This window comes from Opisthocomus hoazin, unplaced genomic scaffold (assembly GCF_030867145.1).
Source record: "Opisthocomus hoazin isolate bOpiHoa1 unplaced genomic scaffold, bOpiHoa1.hap1 HAP1_SCAFFOLD_123, whole genome shotgun sequence".
Taxonomy (NCBI): domain Eukaryota; kingdom Metazoa; phylum Chordata; class Aves; order Opisthocomiformes; family Opisthocomidae; genus Opisthocomus; species Opisthocomus hoazin.
Window position 1 is genome coordinate 193,283 of NW_027448885.1, and position 17,425 is coordinate 210,707.

Here is a 17,425-nt window from a genome sequence, read left to right on the forward strand (position 1 = left end):
ATGGGGGGGGTCCCAGATGCCTGGGTCCCCTTGGTCCTATGGGTGGGGGGTCCTGGACCCCTGGGTCTCCTTTTTCCTATGGGGGGGTCCCGGACCCCTGGGTCCCCTCGTTCCTATGGGTGGGGGGGGCTCCCTGGACCCCTGGGTCCCCTCTTTGCTATGGGGAGGGGGGGGGGTCCCCTGCCCCCATCGCTGACCCCTCGTCTTCCTCAGGTGCCACCGCCCACAGCGTCACCGTCCCCATCGCCGCGACCACCGCCGTCCCTGCCCCCAACACCGGCCCCCCCACCGTCCCCCCCACCGCCCCCCTCACTGTCCCCCACCCACCGCCCCCCCCACGGTCGCCATGGCCGAGGAGGAGGAGGAGGAGGAGGAGGCCGAAGGCCGCGTGCTGGCGGCCCTGGAGCGCCTGGCTTCGGCCCTGCAGAGCCCCCAGCCCCGCCGCCGCGACCCCCCCCGGCCCCGAGACCCTCCTGGAGCTCGTCCCCGAGCTGCGGGAGCTGCTGGCCCCCCCCCCCGCCCCCCCCCCGCCGCCCCCCAGCCCCCCGACCTGCCCCCCCGCGCCCAGCCTTAGGGGTCCTGACCCCTGGGACCCCTTTTTGGGGGGGGGTCCTGACCCCTGGGTCCCCTTTTTGGGGGGGTCCTGGGGGTCCTGGCCCCTGGGTCCCCTTTTTGGGGGGGTCATGGGGGGGGTCCCCTTCCCCTCCCCCCCCCGCGGTGTGCCCCCTCCCCTTCCAGCTCAATAAATGCTGCAGCCCCAGGCCGTGACCCTGATGGATGCTTGGGGGGGGGGGGCTATAGGGGCCGGGCTATAGGGGCTGAGTTATAGGGGCCAGGCTAAAGGGACTCGGCTATAGGGGCTATAGGGGCCAGGCTATAGGAGCTATAGGGGCCGGGCTATAGGGGCCGGGCTATAGGGGCTGGGCTATAGGGCAAGGTTATGGGGCGAGGCTATAGGGGCCAGGCTATAGGGGCTGTGCTATAGGCTGAGGCCATAGGGGCCGGGCTATAGGGGTTCAGTTATAGGGGCCAGGCTATAGGGCCTGGGCTATAGGGCGAGGCTATAGGAGCTGGGCTATAGGGGCTATAGGGGCTGGGCTATAGGGGGAGGCTATAGGGGCCAGGCTATAGGGGCTGGGCTATAGGGCGAGGCTATAGGAGCTGGGCTGTAGGGGCTATAGGGGCTGGGCTATAGGGCGAGGCTATAGGGGCCAGGCTATAGGGGCTGGGCTATAGGGCGAGGCCATAGGGGCTGGGCTATAGGGGCTGGGCTATAGGGCAAGGCTATAGGGGCTGGGCTATAGGACAAGGCTATAGGGGCTATAGGGGCTGGGCTATAGGGGCTGGGCTATAGGGCAAGGCTATAGGGGCTGGGCTATAGGGTGAGGCCATAGGGGCTGGGCTATAGGGCAAGGCTATAGGGGCTGACTTATGGGGGCCACATCTATAGGGGCTATAGGGGCTGGGCTACAGGGCGAGGCTACAGGGATCAGGCTGCAGGGGCTGGGCTATAGGGTGACGCTATAGGGGCTGAGTTATAGGGGCTATAGGGGCTATAGAGGCTCGGTGTATAGGGGCTATAGGGGCTATAGGGACTGGGCTATAGGGGACCAGGTGTGTAGGGGCTATAGGAGCTATAGCAGCCAGCTGTATAGGGGCTACAGGGGCTGTAGGGACTGGGTGTATAGGGGCTATAGGGGCTACAGGGGCCAGGTCTATAGGGGCTCTGAGGGCTACAAGGGCTACAGGGGCCATAGAGGCTATAGTGGCCAGGCTATAGGGGCTATAGGGGCCAGGCTATAGGGGCTACAGGGGCTATAGGGACTATAAGGGCTGGGTGTATAGGGTCTATAGGGTCCATAGGGGCCCGGTCTATAGGGGCCATAGGGGCCAGGTCTATAGGGGCCATAGGGTCCATAGGGGCTGGGCTATAGGGGCTATAGGGTCCACAGGGGCCATAGGGGTCATAGGAGCCAGATCTATAGGGTCCATAGAGGCCATAGGGTCCAGGTCTATAGGGGCTATAGGGGCCATAGAGGCCGGGCTATAGGGGCTATAGGGACTATAGGTGCCATAGGGGCCGGGCTATAGGGGCCATAAGGGCCAGGGCTATAGGGGCCGTAGGGTCTAGGCTACAGGGGCTATAGGGGCTGGGTGTATAGGGGCCATAGAGACCATAGAGGCTATAGGGGCCATAGGGGTCATAGGGGCTGGGCTAGAGGGGCTATAGGGGTTATAGGGGCTATAGGGGCTATAGGGACTGGGTGTATAGGGGACATAGGGTCCATATGGGCCAGGACTATAGGGGCCATAGAGGTCATAGGGGTCATCGGGGCCAGGTCTATAGGGGCTATAGGGGTCATAAAGGCCAGGACTATAGGGGCTATAGGGGCCATAGGGTCCGGGCCATAGGGGCTATAGGGGCTGGGTGTATAGGGGCCATAGAGGTCATAGTGGCTGGGCTATAGGGGCTATAGGGGCTATAAGGGCTATAGGGGCCATAGGGGCCAGGTCCATAGGGGCCATAGGGGCCATAGGGGTCACAGGGGCCATAGGGGCCAGGTCTATAGGGGCCCTAGGGGCTGGGCTATAGGGGCTATAGGGGCTATAGGGGCTATAAGGGCTATAGGGGCCATAGGGACCAGGTCCATAGGGGCCATAGGGGCCATAGGGGTCACAGGGGCCATAGGGGCCAGGTCTATAGGGACCATAGGGGCCATAGGGGCTGGGCTATAGGGGCTATAGGGGCTATAGGGGCTATAAGGGCTATAGGGGCCATAGGGGCCAGGTCCATAGGGGCCATAGGGGCCATAGGGGTCACAGGGGCCATAGGGGCCAGGTCTATAGGGACCATAGGGGCCCTAGGGGCTGGGCTATAGGGGCTATAGGGGCTATAGGGGCTATAAGGGGCTATAGGGGCCATAGGGGCCAGGTCCATAGGGGCCATAGGGGCCATAGGGGTCACAGGGGCCATAGGGCGGGGGCCCCACACCTGGGTGCCCGCCGGCGCGTGCTGGGAGCCCTGAGTCATGGGGAGCCGCCGCGTCCCCCCGTGACCTTCCGGGGCCCCGCCCCCGCCCCGGGGGGCCCCACCCCGCCTCGGGGTGCCCATAAGAGTCGGGGGGGCCCCTCCCAGTGCTCCCAGTGCTCCCAGTGCCGCCGCTGCCGCCAGGTAGGGCCCGGCCGGATGCCTGGGTCTCCAGGTCTGGGGGCACTGGGTGGAGCTGGGGGGGCACTGGAGGGCACTGGGTGACACTGGGGGGGCACTGGGTGACTCTGAGGGGTCACTGGGGGGCACTGGGTGACACTGGGGGGTTACTGGGGGATACTGGGTGAAGCTGGAGGGTTACTGGGGGTCACTGGGTGACTCGGGGGGGGGCACTGGGTGAAGCTGGGGGGCAGGGAGTGGCCCCAGACACTTGGGTCCCCTTGTCTGTTGTCACTGGGAGTTACTGGGGGTTACTGGGAGGCACTGGGGGGCAGGGACTGGACCCAAACATCTGGGTCCCCATATCTGGGGGGCACTGGGAGGCTCTGGGTGAGGCTGGGGGGGGTCACTGGGAGGCACCGGGTGAAGCTGGGGAGTTACTGGGGGGCACTGGGTGATGCTGGGGGGTCACTGGGTGGCACTGGGTGATGCTGGGGGGGCACTGGGGGGCACTAGGGGGGCACTGGGTGACTCTGGGTGAAGCTGGGGGGTCACTGGGGGGCACTGGGTGAAGCTGGGCGGCAGGGAGTGGCCCCAGACACTTGGGTCCCCTTGTCTGGGGTCACTGGGAGGCACTGGGGGGCACTGGGTGAAGCTGGAGGGTTACTGGGGGGCACTGGGTGATGCTGGGGGGTCACTGGGAGGGCACTGGGAGGGCACTGGGGGGCACTGGGGTGCAGGGAGCGGCCCAGGACGCCTGGGTCCCCCCGAGCACCCCCCTGACCCCCCCCCTCCGCCCCCCAGCATGACCGATCGCCGCCCCACAGCCCCCCCCAACCCTCCCCAGCCCCAGCCCCCCCCGGCCACGCCCCCCGACCCCCAGGACCCCCCTCGGCCTGACGACCCCGACCCCCCCATGCCTGAGATCCCCGTGGCCCCGTGGCCCCCCCTGCCCGAGTGGGACGGGGACGGGAGTGGGGGCGGGGAGAAGCCCCCCCGGAAGAGGGGGCGAGGGGCAGCCGCTGACCCGGGCTGGGGGGGTGGTCACTGGCCCCACAGAGCCACCACCGCCCCGGGCCCCACCTTGGCCCCATGGATGTCCGGGAAAAGAGCCACCATCACCCTGGACCCATAGATCCCATAGACGTCCCCAAGAAGAGCCACCATCACCCTGGACCCATAGACCCCATAGATGGCCCCAAGAAGAGCCACCATCATCCCGGACCCATAGACACCATAGATGTCCCTGAGAAGAGCCACCACCACCCTGGACCCATAGATTCCATAGACGTCCCCAAGAAGAGCCACCATCACCCTGGACCCATAGACACCATAGATGGTTCCAAGAAGAGCCACCATCACCCTGGACCCATAGACCCCATGGATGTCCCCAAGAAGAGCCACCATCGTCCCGGACCCATAGACCCTGTGGATGTCCCTGAGAAGAGCCACCATCACCCTGGACCCATAGACACCATAGATGGCTCCAAGAAGAGCCACCATCGTCCTGGACCCATAGATGTCCCTGAGAAGAGCCACCATCGTCCTGGACCCATAGACACCATAGATGTCCCTGAGAAGAGCCACCACCACCCTGGACCCATAGATTCCATAGACGTCCCCAAGAAGAGCCACCATCTTTCTGGAGGACCCATAGACCCCACAGATGTCCCCAAGAAGAGCCACCATCAGCCTGTACCCATAGACCCCATGGATGTCCCCAAGAAGAGCCACCATTGTCCCATCCCTGGTGACCCCATGGATGTCCTCAAGAAGAGCCACTGTCACCCTGGACCCATGGGCCCCACAGATGTCCCCAAGAAGAGCCACCATCAGCCTGTACCCATAGACCCCATGGATGTCCCCAAGAAGAGCAACCATTGTCCCATCCCTGGTGACCCCATGGATGTCCTCAAGAAGAGCCACCGTCACCCTGGACCCATGGGACCCACAGATGGCCCCAAGAAGAGCCAACGCCATCCTGTACCCATAGACCCCATGGATGTCCCCAAGGAGAGCCACCAGCGTCCTGGACCCACAGATGTCCCCAATTAAAGACTCCTCTGGCCCCACTCTTGGTGTCACCGTGGGGTGGGGGGAGGCTGAGACCTGGCGCCCTCGTGCCACGGGGTGGGGGTGGGGAGAGGGACCCGTCGTGTGGGGACCCGTGGGGTGTCCCCTCCTTGTCCCCAAGGCCAGCCCAGGGACGTGGGGACGATGCTGCTTCCATCTTTAATGGGGACACAGGGTGGGGACAGGGATGTGGGGATGGGGTGGGGACTTGAGGTGGGGACATGGGGATGGGGACACGGGGATGGGATGGGGACAGGGACGTGGGGACGGGGTGGGGACACGGGATGGGGACAGGATAGGGACATTGGGATGGGGACGAGGACATGGGATGGGGACATGGGGATGGGGACGGGGACACGGGGACAGGATGGGGACACGGGGATGGGGACGAGGACATGGGATGGGGACAGGGACACAGGGACAGGATGGGAACACGGGGACGGGGACATGGGATGGGGACATGGGGACGGGGACAGGGACATGGGGACAGGATGGGGACATTGGGATGGGGACGAGGACATGGAATGGGGACATGGGGATGGGGACATGGGGATGGGGACGGGGACACGGGGACAGGATGGGGACACGGGGATGGGGACGAGGACATGGGATGGGGACATGGGGACAGGATGGGGACAAGGACGTGGGATGGGGACATGGAGATAGGGACAGGGACACGTGGACAGAATGGGGACATTGGGATGGGGACAAGGACATGGGATGGGGACAGGGACACAGGGACAGGATGGGAACACGGGGACGGGGACATGGGATGGGGACATGGGGACGGGGACAGGGACATGGGGACAGGATGGGGACATTGGGATGGGGACGAGGACATGGAATGGGGACATGGGATGGGGACAGGGACACAGGGACAGGATGGGGACATGGGGATGAGGACATGGGATGGGGACATGGGGACGGGGACACGGGGATGGGGACACGGGGACAGGATGGGGACAGGGGGATGGGGACAAGGACATGGGGACAGGATGGGGTCACAGGGACAGGATGGGGACATGGGATGGGGACATGGGGACGGGGACAAGGACGTGGGATGGGGACATGGGGACAGGATGGGGACACGGGGACAGGATGGGGACAGGGGGATGGGGACAAGGACATGGGGACAGGATGGGGTCACAGGGACAGGATGGGGACATGGGATGGGGACATGGGGACGGGGACAAGGACGTGGGATGGGGACATGGGGACAGGATGGGGACACGGGGACAGGATGGGGACACGGGGACAAGGACGTGGGATGGGGACATGGGGACAGGATGGGGACACGGGGACAGGATGGGGACAGGGGGATGGGGACAAGGACATGGGGACAGGATGGGGACACAGGGACAGGATGGGGACATGGGATGGGGACACGGGGACAGGATGGGGACACGGGGACAAGGACATGGGATGGGGACACGGGGACATGATGGGGACACGGGGACAGGATGGGGACATAGAGACGGGGACACGGTGACAGTGACACAGGGACAGGCCGTCCCCCGGCGCTACGCCACCTCCTGCCCTTCCTCCGAGTGTCCCCAACCTGGCGAGGGGACAGGGTGAGGGACAAGGGGAGGGACAGGGTCCCCTCGGTGTCCCCACCGCCCCTCACGCCCCTCCCCCGCCCCCGTACCGCGGCTCCCGCTGTCCTCGACGTCCCCGGCCACCTCCTGGCTCCCGATGTCCCCAACGTCCCCGAGGTGGGAGCCGGGTGACGCCGCCGAGCTCCGGCTCTCGCCCGAGCTCCTCAGCCACCCCCGGTGCAGGGGACGTCCGTGGGGACGTCTCCCACCTCCGTGGGGACGTGTCCCACCTCCATGGGGACGTGTCCCAGATCCATGGGGACGTGTCCCACCTCCATGGGGACGTGGCTCTGGTCCTTGGGGACGTGGCTCTGGCTCTTGGGGATGTGTCCCACCTCCACGGGGTCTTGGCTCTGGTCCTTGAGGTGACATCTCCGGACCTTGGGGACATGTCCCATCTCCATGGGGATGTGGCTCTGGACCTTGGGGACGTGTCCCAGCTCCATGAGGACGTGTCCCTGGTCCTTGAGGTGACATCTCCGTTCCTTGGGGATGTGTCCCACCTCCATGAGGACTTGGCTCTGGACCTTGGGGACGTGTCCCAACCACTTGAGGAGGTGGCTCCGGACCTTGGGGACGTGTCCCAACTCCATGGGGACTTGGCTCTGGACCTTGAGGACGTGTCCCTGGTCCTTGAGGTGACATACCTGGCCCCTGGGGACGTGTCCCACCTTCATGGGGACGTGGCTCCTGTCCTTGGGGACATGTCCCTGGCTCTTGGGGACATGCCCCAGCTCCTTGGGGACGGGGACCACCACCATGGGGATGTGTCCCCGGTCCTTGGGGACTTGGCTCCGGTCCTTGGGGACGTGTCCCTGGCTCTTGGGGACGTGTCCCAACCTCTTGAGGTGGCTCTGGTCCCTGGGGACTTGTCCCACCTCCATGGGGACGTGGCCCTGGTCCTTGAGGTGACATCTCCAGTCCTTGGGGATGTGACCCTGGCTCTTGGGGACGTGTCCTTGGTCCTTGAGGTGACATCTCCGGTCCTTGGGGACATGATCCACCTCCATGGGGACGTGGCTCTGGTCCCTGGGGACATGTCCCTGGTCCTTGAGGTGACACCCCTGGTCCTTGGGGACGTGTCCCACCTCCATGGGGACGTGGCTCTGGTCCTTGGGGACGTGGCCCTGGTCCTTGAGGTGACATCTTTGGTCCTTTGGGACGTGTCCCACCTCCATGGGGACGTGTCCCTGGTCCTTCAGGTGCCACCCCTGGTCCTTGGGGACGTCCTTCAGGTCCCCCAGCCCACGTCCCCAAGAGCTGGAGCCACGTCCCCAGTCGGTGGGGCGATGTCCTCAAGCCCGGGGGTGACCCCAGCGTCCCCGCCTCGGGGGGTGGCCCCGAGGCCACCGTTGTCCCCGAGAGGCCACCCGGGAGGAGACGGAGGAACCGGAGCAGCGAGGCCAGCGCTTGTCCCCAGGGCTGCTCGGGGACAGGGACGGGCTGGGCGGGTCCTGCGGGGAGGGGACGCGGGTGGCCCCGGGTGGCCCCGGGTCACCTCCATGTCCCCCCCGGGTCCCCCATGTCCCCTCGGGTCCCCCAGGGTCCCCCCATGTCCCTGTGTCCCCCACTGTCCCCTCCATGTCCCCCAGTGTCCCCCCAAGTCCTGCCATGTCCCCCCATGTCCCCTCCACGTCCCCTTGTGTCCCCCAATGTCCCCTCCATGTCCCCAAGTGTCCCCCCGCGTCCCTGTGTCCCCTCATGTCCCCCCATTTCCCCCAGTGTCCCCCTAAGTCCCCCCATGTCCCCCCCATGTCCCCCCCATGTCCTCCACACCCCCCAATGTCCCCCATGTCCCCTCCACACCCCCTCGGGTCCCCCCATGTCCCCTCCATGTCCCCCCATGTCCCCTCCACATCCCCCAGTGTCCCCCCATGTCCCCTTCACCCCGACCAGTGTCCCCTCAATGTCCCCCCACATCCCCCCATGTCCCTCCCTTCCCCCCGTGTCCCCCCATGTCCCCCCCTGTGTCCTCCCACGTCCTCCAGTGTCCCCCAGTGTCCCCCACACGTCCCCTAGTGTCCCCCCATGTCCCCCTGTGTCCCCCAGTCCCCCCCTATGTCCCCCAGTGTCCCCTCCACACCCCCCAGTGTCCCCCATGTCCCCTCCACACCCCCCCAGTGTCCCCCCATGTCCCCCAGTGCCCCCCATGTCCCCTCCATGTCCCCGTGTCCCCTTCACACCCCCCAGTGTCCCCTCAATGTCCCCCCAAGTCCCCCAGTGTCCCCCAGTGTCCCCTCCACACCCCCCAGTGTCCCCTCAATGTCCCCCCATGTCCCCCCAGTCCCCCCAGTGTCCCCCCCACACTCCCCAGGGTCCCCCCGTGTCCCCTCATGTCCCTTTCACACCCCCCAGTGTCCCCTCAATGTCCCCCCCTGTCCCCCCCACATCCCCTCGTGTCCCCCCATGTCCCCCCGTGTCCCCTCCACGTCCCCCAGGGTCCCTCCACGTCCCCTCCATGTCCCTCCCGTCCCCCCGTGTCCCCTCGTGTCCCCTTCACACCCCCCATGTCCCCTCAATGTCCCCCCACATTCCCCAGTGTCCCCCCAAGTCCCCCCGTGTCCCCCCATGTCCCCCAGTGTCCCCCAGTGTCCCCTCCACACCCCCCAGTGTCCTCTCAATGTCCCCCCATGTCCCCCCAGTCCCCCCAGTGTCCCCCCCAACATTCCCCAGTGTCCCCCCGTGTCCCCTCATGTCCCTTTCACACCCCCCAGTGTCCGCTCAATGTCCCCCCACGTCCCCCAGTGTCCCCCCACGTCCCTCCCATCCCCCCATGTCCCCCCATGTCCCCCCCTGTGTCCCCCCATGTCCTCTCCACGTCCCCTCCATGTCCTCCCCATGTCCCCTCGTGTCCCCATGTCCCCTTCACCCCGCCCAGTGTCCCCCCATGTCCCCCCCAGTCCCCCCAGTATCCCCCATGTCCCCCCGTGTCCCCTCCACGTCCCCCAGGGTCCCTCCACGTCCCCTCCATGTCCCTCCTGTCCCCCCAGTGTCCCCCCACGTCCCCCAGTGTCCCCCCACGTCCCTCCCATCCCCCCTTGTCCCCCCATGTCCCCCAGTGTCCCCCCCCAGTCCCCCTCCGTCCCCCTCACCCCCCAGCAGCAGCAGCAGTGTCCCCAAGGCCACCGCCTGTGTCCCCGTCACCCCCATGGCGCTGCCCAGCCCCCCCCCCCCCCGGTGTCCCCCCACTTATAGCCGGGGGACGGGGACGGCCCCGGGGTGGGGACACGGGGGTGGCCCTGGCCCGGGGCGGGGACGAGGGACACGGCTGGCCCCATGCCCTCCCCCGCCCGGTCCCCGTGTCCCCAACGTGTCCCCAATGTCACCCCACTGTCCCCAATGTCCCCCCAGTGTCTCCCAACCCCCCATGTCCCCAGGGTCCCCAGTGTCCCCAATGTCCCCAGTGTCCCCAATGTGTCCCCAGTGTCCCCCAATGTCCCCAACAGCCCTGAAGTGTCCCCCAACCCCCAAGTCCCCGTGTCCCCAAAGTCCCCCCATGTCCCCAATGTCCCCAATGTCCCCCCAGTGTCCCCCGTGTCCCCAGTGTCCTGTGTGCCCAACATCCCCCCGTGTCCCCAATGTCCCCCCAATGTCCCCCTGTGTCCCCAACATCCCCCCGTGTCCCCAATGTCCCCCCTGTCCCCAATGTCCCCAAACCCTCCCCCCTGTCCCAGTACCCCCAGTATCCTGGTGCCCCCAGTGTCCCGGTGTCCCCAAGCCCTCCCCCCGTCCCAGTGCCCCCAGTACCCCCAGTATCCCCAGTGTCCCAATGTCCCCAAGCCCTCCCCCTGTCCCAGTACCCCCAGTGCCCCCAGTACCCCCAGTATCCCCAGTATCCCGATGTCCCCAAGCCTTCCCCCCTGTCCCAGTACCCCCAGTACCCCCAGTGTCCCCAGTACCCCCAGTGTCCCAATGTCCCCAAGCCCTCCCCCATGTCCCAGTGCCCCCAGTACCCCCAGTACCCCCAGTATCCCAATGTCCCCAAGCCCTCCCCCCGTCCCAGTGCCCCCAGTGCCCCCAGTGCCCCCAGTGCCCCGCCGGCCGCCCCCCGCGGTGGCCCTGGGGACAATGACACTTTGTCCGGTGACAAGCCCGGGCTCGCCGGTGGCCACGGGCCGTGACGCCCCCCCCCTCCCCCGCTGCCAAGGGACCCGGGCGTCCGGGGGAACCGGGGTGGGGGTTTTATTGCTCCTGGGGGGGGGGTGTGACAGTGACACCCCTGTCCCCCCCCCTGTCCCCCCCCCAAGGCTCAGGGGAAGGACTCGGCCACCGGCGCGGAGAAGGCGGCTGAGCTGATGAGGAAGACCTTGATGTAATGGACGGCCTGGGGGGGGGGGAAGGGGGGGGTCAGGGGGGCACCCAGGCGGCCGGGACCCCCCCAGGGGACCCAGGTACCCCCCATGACCCCCCCCAGCAGACCCAGATATCCGGGACCCCCCCCCTTGACCCCCCCAGGGCACCCAAGTGCCCCCCGTGACCCCCAAAGGGACCCAAGTCCCCCCTGTGACCCCCCCTCAAGGGTCTCAGGCATCAGGGACCCCCCCATGACCTCCACAGGGGACCCAGGCATCAGGGACCCCCCCCGTGGCCCCCCCAGAGGACCCAGGTACCCCCAGTGACCCCCCCAAAGGGACCCAGGCATCAAGGACCCCCCTGTGGCCCCCCTAGCGGATGCAGGTACCCCCCATGACCCCCCCCAGCAGACCCAGATATCCGGGACCCCCCCCTTGACCCCCCCAGGGGACCCAAGTGCCCCCCATGACCCCCCCAAAGGGACCCAGGTCCCCCCTGTGACCCCCCCTCAGGGGTCTCAGGCATCAGGGACCCCCCCCACGACCTCCCCAGGGGACCCAGGCATCAGGGACCCCCCCCGTGGCCCCCCCAGAGGACCCAGGTACCCCCCATGACCCCCCCCCAGCAGACCCAGATATCCGGGACCCCCCCCTTGACCCCCGCAGGGGACCCAAGTGCCCCCCGTGACCCCCCCAAAGGGACCCAGGTCCCCCCTGTGAACCCCCCTCAAGGGTCTCAGGCATCAGGGACCCACCCGTGGCCCCCCCAGAGGACCCAGGTACCCCCAGTGACCCCCCCAAAGGGACCCAGGCATCAGGGACCCCCCTTTGGCCCCTCCAGGGGGCCCAGGTGCCCCCCAGGACCCCCCCAGGGAAAACAGGTCGTCCCCCCTGGCCCCCCCCAGGGGACCCAAGTGCCCCCCGTGACCCCCCCTAAGGGACCCAGGCATCAGGGACCCCCCCCATGACCCCCCCACAGGACCTAGGTACCCCCTGTGACCCCCCCCAGAGGACCCAGGCATCAGGGACCCCCCCCCAAGGGACCCAGGCATCGGGGACCCCCCCCGACCCCCCCCAAGGGACTCAGATGTCCAGGACCCCCCCCTTGACCCCAACCGGGGACCCAGGTCCCCCCCTGACCCCTCCAAGGGACCCAGGTCCCCCCTGTGACCCCCCCAAGGACACCCAGGCGTCCGGGACCCCCTCCTTGACCCCCCCAGGGGACCCAGGACCCCCTGTGACCCCCCCCCAGGGCACCCAGGTCCCCCCTGTGACCCCCCCAAGGGGACCCACATGTCCAGGACGCCCCCTGTGACCCCCCCAGGGGTCGTGGCCCCCCCCATGACCCCCCCAGGAGACCCAGGACCCCCTGTGTTCCCCCTAAAGGACCCAGGTCCCCCGCCAAGACACCCCGGGGGGTCCCAGGCACCTAGGGACCCCCCCCCCAGGGCACCCAGGGGTCCCCCCCACCCCGTGACCCCCCCCCAGGGCACCCTGGGGTCCCGGCCGTACCGCGAAGACCCCGGCGAGGAGGAGGAGGGCGAGGAGGAGGCAGAGGAGGGCGAGGAAGACGAGGGGGCAGCCCGGGGGGGGGGTCTGGGGCTGGGGGGCTTCTGTGGGGAGAGAGAAAGGGGCGGGGTCAGCGGCGGGCCCCGCCCCCAGCCCCGCCCCCAGCCCCACCCCCGCCCTTGGCCCCACCGTGACCACGCCCCCAGCTGCCAGGCCCCGCCCCAGCCACCCCAGGCCCTGCCCATCTCTCCCAGGCCCCGCCTGCAGCTGCCAGGCCCCGCCCCTAGATGCCCCACCCACCCTAGGCCCTGCCCATCTCCCCCGGCCCCGCCCCAAGGTGCCAGGCCCCGCCCCCAGCTGCCCCACCCACCCTAGGCCTTGCCCATCTCCCCCCGGCTCCACCCCCAGCTGCCAGGCCCCGCCCCCAGCTGCCCTGCCCATCACCCCTGGCCCTGCCCCCAGCTGCCAGGCCCCGCCCCCAGCTGCCCCACCCACCCTAGGCCCTGCCCATCTCCCCCCTGGCCCCGCCTCCATCTACCAGGCCCCGCCCCCAGACGCCCCACCCACCCTAGGCCCTGCCCATCTCCCCCTGGCCCCGCCTCTATCTGCCAGGCCCCACCCCCAGATGCCCCACCCACCCCCGGCCCCGCCCCCAGGGCTTGACTCCACCTCCCCCCCTACCTGGGGCGTGGCCTCGGCTGCCGCCGCCCTCTCCGGGCACCTCAGCGGTGATGTCATCGGTGAGGTCATCGCCCGGGCGGACGGGTTCGTTGGGGGCGGGGCGGGGCGGCTCCTCCCCGGGGCTGATGTCACCCGTGATGTCATCGCCCGGGGGAGTGACGTCACGCCCGGCGCCGCCGCCGGGGGGGAAGGACGCGACGTCGCCCTCGGGCGTGACGTCATCAGTGACGTCACCCCAGGGGGCGGCGCTCGCGCCGGTGACGTCACCGGTGAGGTCAGCGGCGCCTCCCGGCGGGGAGGAAGTGACATCACCCGTGGCGATGACGTCATCAGCGCCGCGCTCCCCGGAGGCGGAGGAAGGGACGTCAGCCCCGGCGATGATGTCATCGGCAAGGTCATTTCCGGGCGTGACGTCACCCACAAGCCCCGCCCCCTCGGTGATGACGTCACCAGGGAGGGCTTCCTCCAGGACAGAGGAAGTGACATCGCCCCCCGCCGTGACGTCACCAGGGGGGCGTTCCCCGGGGAGGGCGGCGGTGACATCAGCGGTGATGTCATCGCCGAGGACGTCCCCAGCGCCCGCCTCCTCCCCGGGCGGGGCCGTCACCGTGATGGTGATGCCACCAGCGGCGCAGGTGGCCCCGAGGTCCCCAGTGTCCCCAAGGGCGATGACGTCACCAACATTCCTTGGGGTGGGGACATCTCTGTCCCCAACGGCTTTGTCCCCCAGATCTGGGACATCCCTGTCCCCAAGGTCCCTTGGGGTGGTGGCATCTCTGTCCCCCAGATCTAGGACATCCTCGTCCCCAAGGTCCCTTGTGGTGGTGGCATCTCCATCCCCAAGATCTGGGACATCCTTGTCCCCAAGGTCCCTTGGGGTGGTGGCATCTCTGTCCCCCAGATCTAGGACATCCTCGTCCCCAAGGTCCCTTGGGGTGGTGGCATCTCTGTCCCCAAGATCTAGGACATCCTTGTCCCCAAGGTCCCTTGGGGTGGTGGCATCTCTGTCCCCAAAATCTGGGACATCCCTGTCCCCAAGGTCCCTTGGGGTGGTGGCATCTCTGTCCCCAAGATCTAGGACATCCTTGTCCCCAAGGTCCCTTGGGGTGGTGGCATCTCTGTCCCCCAGATCTAGGACATCCCTGCCCCAAACATCCCTTGGGGTGGTGGCATCTCTGTCCCCCAGATCTGGGACATCCCTGTCCCCAAGGTCCCTTGGGGTGGTGGCATCTCCATCCCTAAGATCTGGGACATCCCTGTCCCCAAGGTCCCTCAAGGCTGTGACATCCCCAGTGTCCCTCAGGGTGGGGACATCCCTGTCCCCAATGTCCCCTAGAGCTGCGACGTCCTTGTCCCCAACATCCTTGACCAGATGGGGTTGGACATCCTTGTCCCCAACGTCCCTTGGGGTGGGGACATCCCTGTCCCCAACGTCCTCGACCAGATGTGGTGGGACATCCTTGTCCCCAATGTCCCTCAGCATCAGGACATCCCTGTCCCCACTGTCCTTGTCCCCAAGAACTGGGACATCCCTGTCCCCAACGTCCCTCAGGGTAGGGACACCTCTGTCCCCAACATCCTCCACCAGATGGGGTGGGACATCCTTGTCCCCAATGTCCCTCAGCGTGATGACATCCCTGTCCCCAGTGGCTTTGTCCCCCAGAACTGGGACATCCTTGTCCCCAAGGTCCCTTGGTGTGGTGGCATCTCTGTCCCCAAGAACTGGGACATCCCTGTCCCCAACTTCCCTCAGGGTGGAGACATCCCTGTCCCCAATGTCCCCTAGAGCTGTGACGTCCTTGTCCCCAACGTCCTTGACCAGCTGGGCTGGGACATCTCTGTCCCCAATGTCCCTTACTGTGGTGGCATCTCCGTTCCCAACGTCCTTGTCCCCAAGAACTGGGACATCCTTGTCCCCAACATCCCTCAGCATGGTGACAACCTTGTCCCCAATGTCCTTGACCAGATGGGGTGCGACATCCCTGTCCCCAACGTCCCTCAAGGCTGTGATGTCCCCAGTGTCCCTCAGCGTGGTGACATCCCTGTCCCCAAGGTCCTTGACCAGATGGGGTTGGACATCATCCGTGTCCCCAACGCCCCTCAGCACGGTGACACCCCTGTCCCCAACGTCCTTGTCCACATGGGTTGGGACATCCTTGTCCCCAGTGTCCCTCAGGGTGAGGACATCCCTGTCCCCAGCACCCTTGTCCCCAAGAACTGGGACATCCCTGTCCCCAACATCCCTTAGAGTGGGGACATCCCTGTCCCCAATGTCCTCGACCAGATGGGGTGGGACATCCCTGTCCCCAAGGTCTCTTGGGGTGGTGACATCTGTGTCCCCAATGGCTTTGTCCCCAACAACTGGGACATCCCTGTCCCCAACATCTCTGTCCCCAATGTCCCTCAGGGTAGTGGCCTTCCTGTCCCCAATGTCCTTGTCCCCAAGAACTGGGATATCCCTGTCCCCAATGTCCCTCGGTGTGGTGACATCCCTGTCCCCAACGTCCCTTGGGGTGGTGGCATCTCTGTCCCCCAGATCTGGGACATCCCTGTCCCCAACGTCCCTTGGGGTGGTGGCATCTCTGTCCCCAATGTCCATCAGTGTGGGGACATCCCTGTCCCCAGTGGCTTTGTCCCCAACGTCCTTGTCCACGTGGGGGGAGACATCCCTGTCCCCAACGTCCCTTGGGGTGGTTGCATCTCTGTCCCCCAGATCTGGGACATCCTTGTCCCCAACGTCCCTTGGGGTGGTGGCATCTCTGTCCCCCAGAACTGGGACATCCCTGTCCCCAATGTACCTTGGGGTGGGGACATCGCTGTCCCCAACGTCCCTTGGGGCGGTGGCATCTCTGTCCCCCAGATCTGGGACATCCCTGTCCCCAACGTCCCTTGGGGTGGTGGCATCTCTGTCCCCCAGATCTGGGACATCCCTGTCCCCAACGTCCCTTGGGGTGGTGGCATCTCTGTCCCCCAGATCTGGGACATCCCTGTCCCCAGCGTCCCTTGGGGTGGTGGCATCTCTGTCCCCCAGATCTGGGACATCCCTGTCCCCAGCGTCCCTAAGGTTGGTGGCATCTCTGTCCCCGAGATCTGGGACACCCCTGTCCCCAATAGCTTTGTCCCCCAGATCTGGGACATCCCTGTCCCCAACGTCCCTCGGGGTGGTGGCATCTCTGTCCCCAACGCCCTCGTCCCGCAGCTCCGTCCCGTCCCCGCTCCCCGCGTCCCTTGTGACGTCCCCGGTGTCCCCAAAGTCCCCGGTGTCCCCAAAGTCCCCGGCGTCCTCGTCGGCCGGGGCGGCCGTGACGGTGAAGGTGATGCCGCTGGCCCGGGGGGTGACAGTGCCATCACCGGGGGGGACACCGGTGTCACCCCCCCCCTCGGGGACGCCCCCGGCTTGTCCCCGCGCCGGCTCGGGCTCCGCGGTGACGTCCCCGGGGGTGGCTGTCACCTCCCCGGGGAGGGGACGAGGGGGGACGGCGTGGGAGCAGCCCTCGGCCATGGGCAGGGACCTGGGGGGACAGAGGGGACACGGGGACGTCACCGGGGGGGTGGCACGGGGACAGGGGGGGATGGGGGGGACACAGAGGGGACAGAGGGACACGGGGGGGACATTGGGGGGACACAGGGGACATAGAGGGATGGGGGGGACACAGAGGGGACAGAGGGACACAGGGGGGACATTGGGGGGACACAGGGGACATAGAGGGATGGGGGGGACACAGAGGGGACACGGGGAGGGACATTGGGGGGACATGGGGACACGGAAGGGACACAGAGGACATGGAGGGGACACAGATGGGGACACTGGGGACCCCAGGAGGGACAGGGGGGACACAGGGGACAGAGGGGACACAAATGGGGACACTGGGGGGACACTGGGGACCCCAGGAGGGACAGGGGGGACACAGAGGGGACACGGGGGGGACATTGGGGGGACACAGGGGACATAGAGGGATGGGGGGGGACACAGAGGGGACACGGGGAGGGACATTGGGGGGACATGGGGACACGGAAGGGACACAGAGGACAGGGAGGGGACACAGATGGGGACACTGGGGACACCAGGAGGGACAGGGGGGACACAGAGGGGACACGGGGGGGACATTGGGGGGACACAGGGG

General features: G+C 67.2%; 1 protein-coding gene across 3 annotated transcripts; it reads right to left on the minus strand.

The window, feature by feature from the left end:
* Positions 1–5,377: 5,377 nt before the first annotated feature.
* On the minus strand, positions 5,378–9,973 carry LOC142359665 (uncharacterized). 3 transcript variants are annotated; one of them, XM_075412141.1, is made up of 4 exons: positions 9,912–9,973; positions 7,467–8,273; positions 6,870–7,346; positions 5,378–6,779 (listed from the first exon to the last, which is right to left on the minus strand). In XM_075412141.1, the coding sequence occupies exons 2-3, from the start codon at positions 7,995–7,997 to the stop codon at positions 6,984–6,986; spliced, it is 894 nt and encodes a 297-aa protein (XP_075268256.1). In that variant the 5' UTR covers positions 7,998–8,273; positions 9,912–9,973; the 3' UTR covers positions 5,378–6,779; positions 6,870–6,983. The 3 variants fall into 3 exon arrangements, with proteins under 3 accessions (XP_075268256.1, XP_075268257.1, XP_075268254.1); XM_075412142.1 differs by having other exon boundaries at positions 6,870–7,199; positions 7,323–8,273; XM_075412139.1 differs by having other exon boundaries at positions 6,870–8,273.
* Between the last annotated feature and the right edge of the window lie 7,452 nt (positions 9,974–17,425).

Excerpts from the sequence above, each read along its gene's own strand:
- LOC142359665 (XM_075412139.1), bottom strand. The coding sequence starts at position 7,997 with ATGGAGGTGGGACACGTCCCAAAGGACCAAAGATGTCACCTCAAGGAC.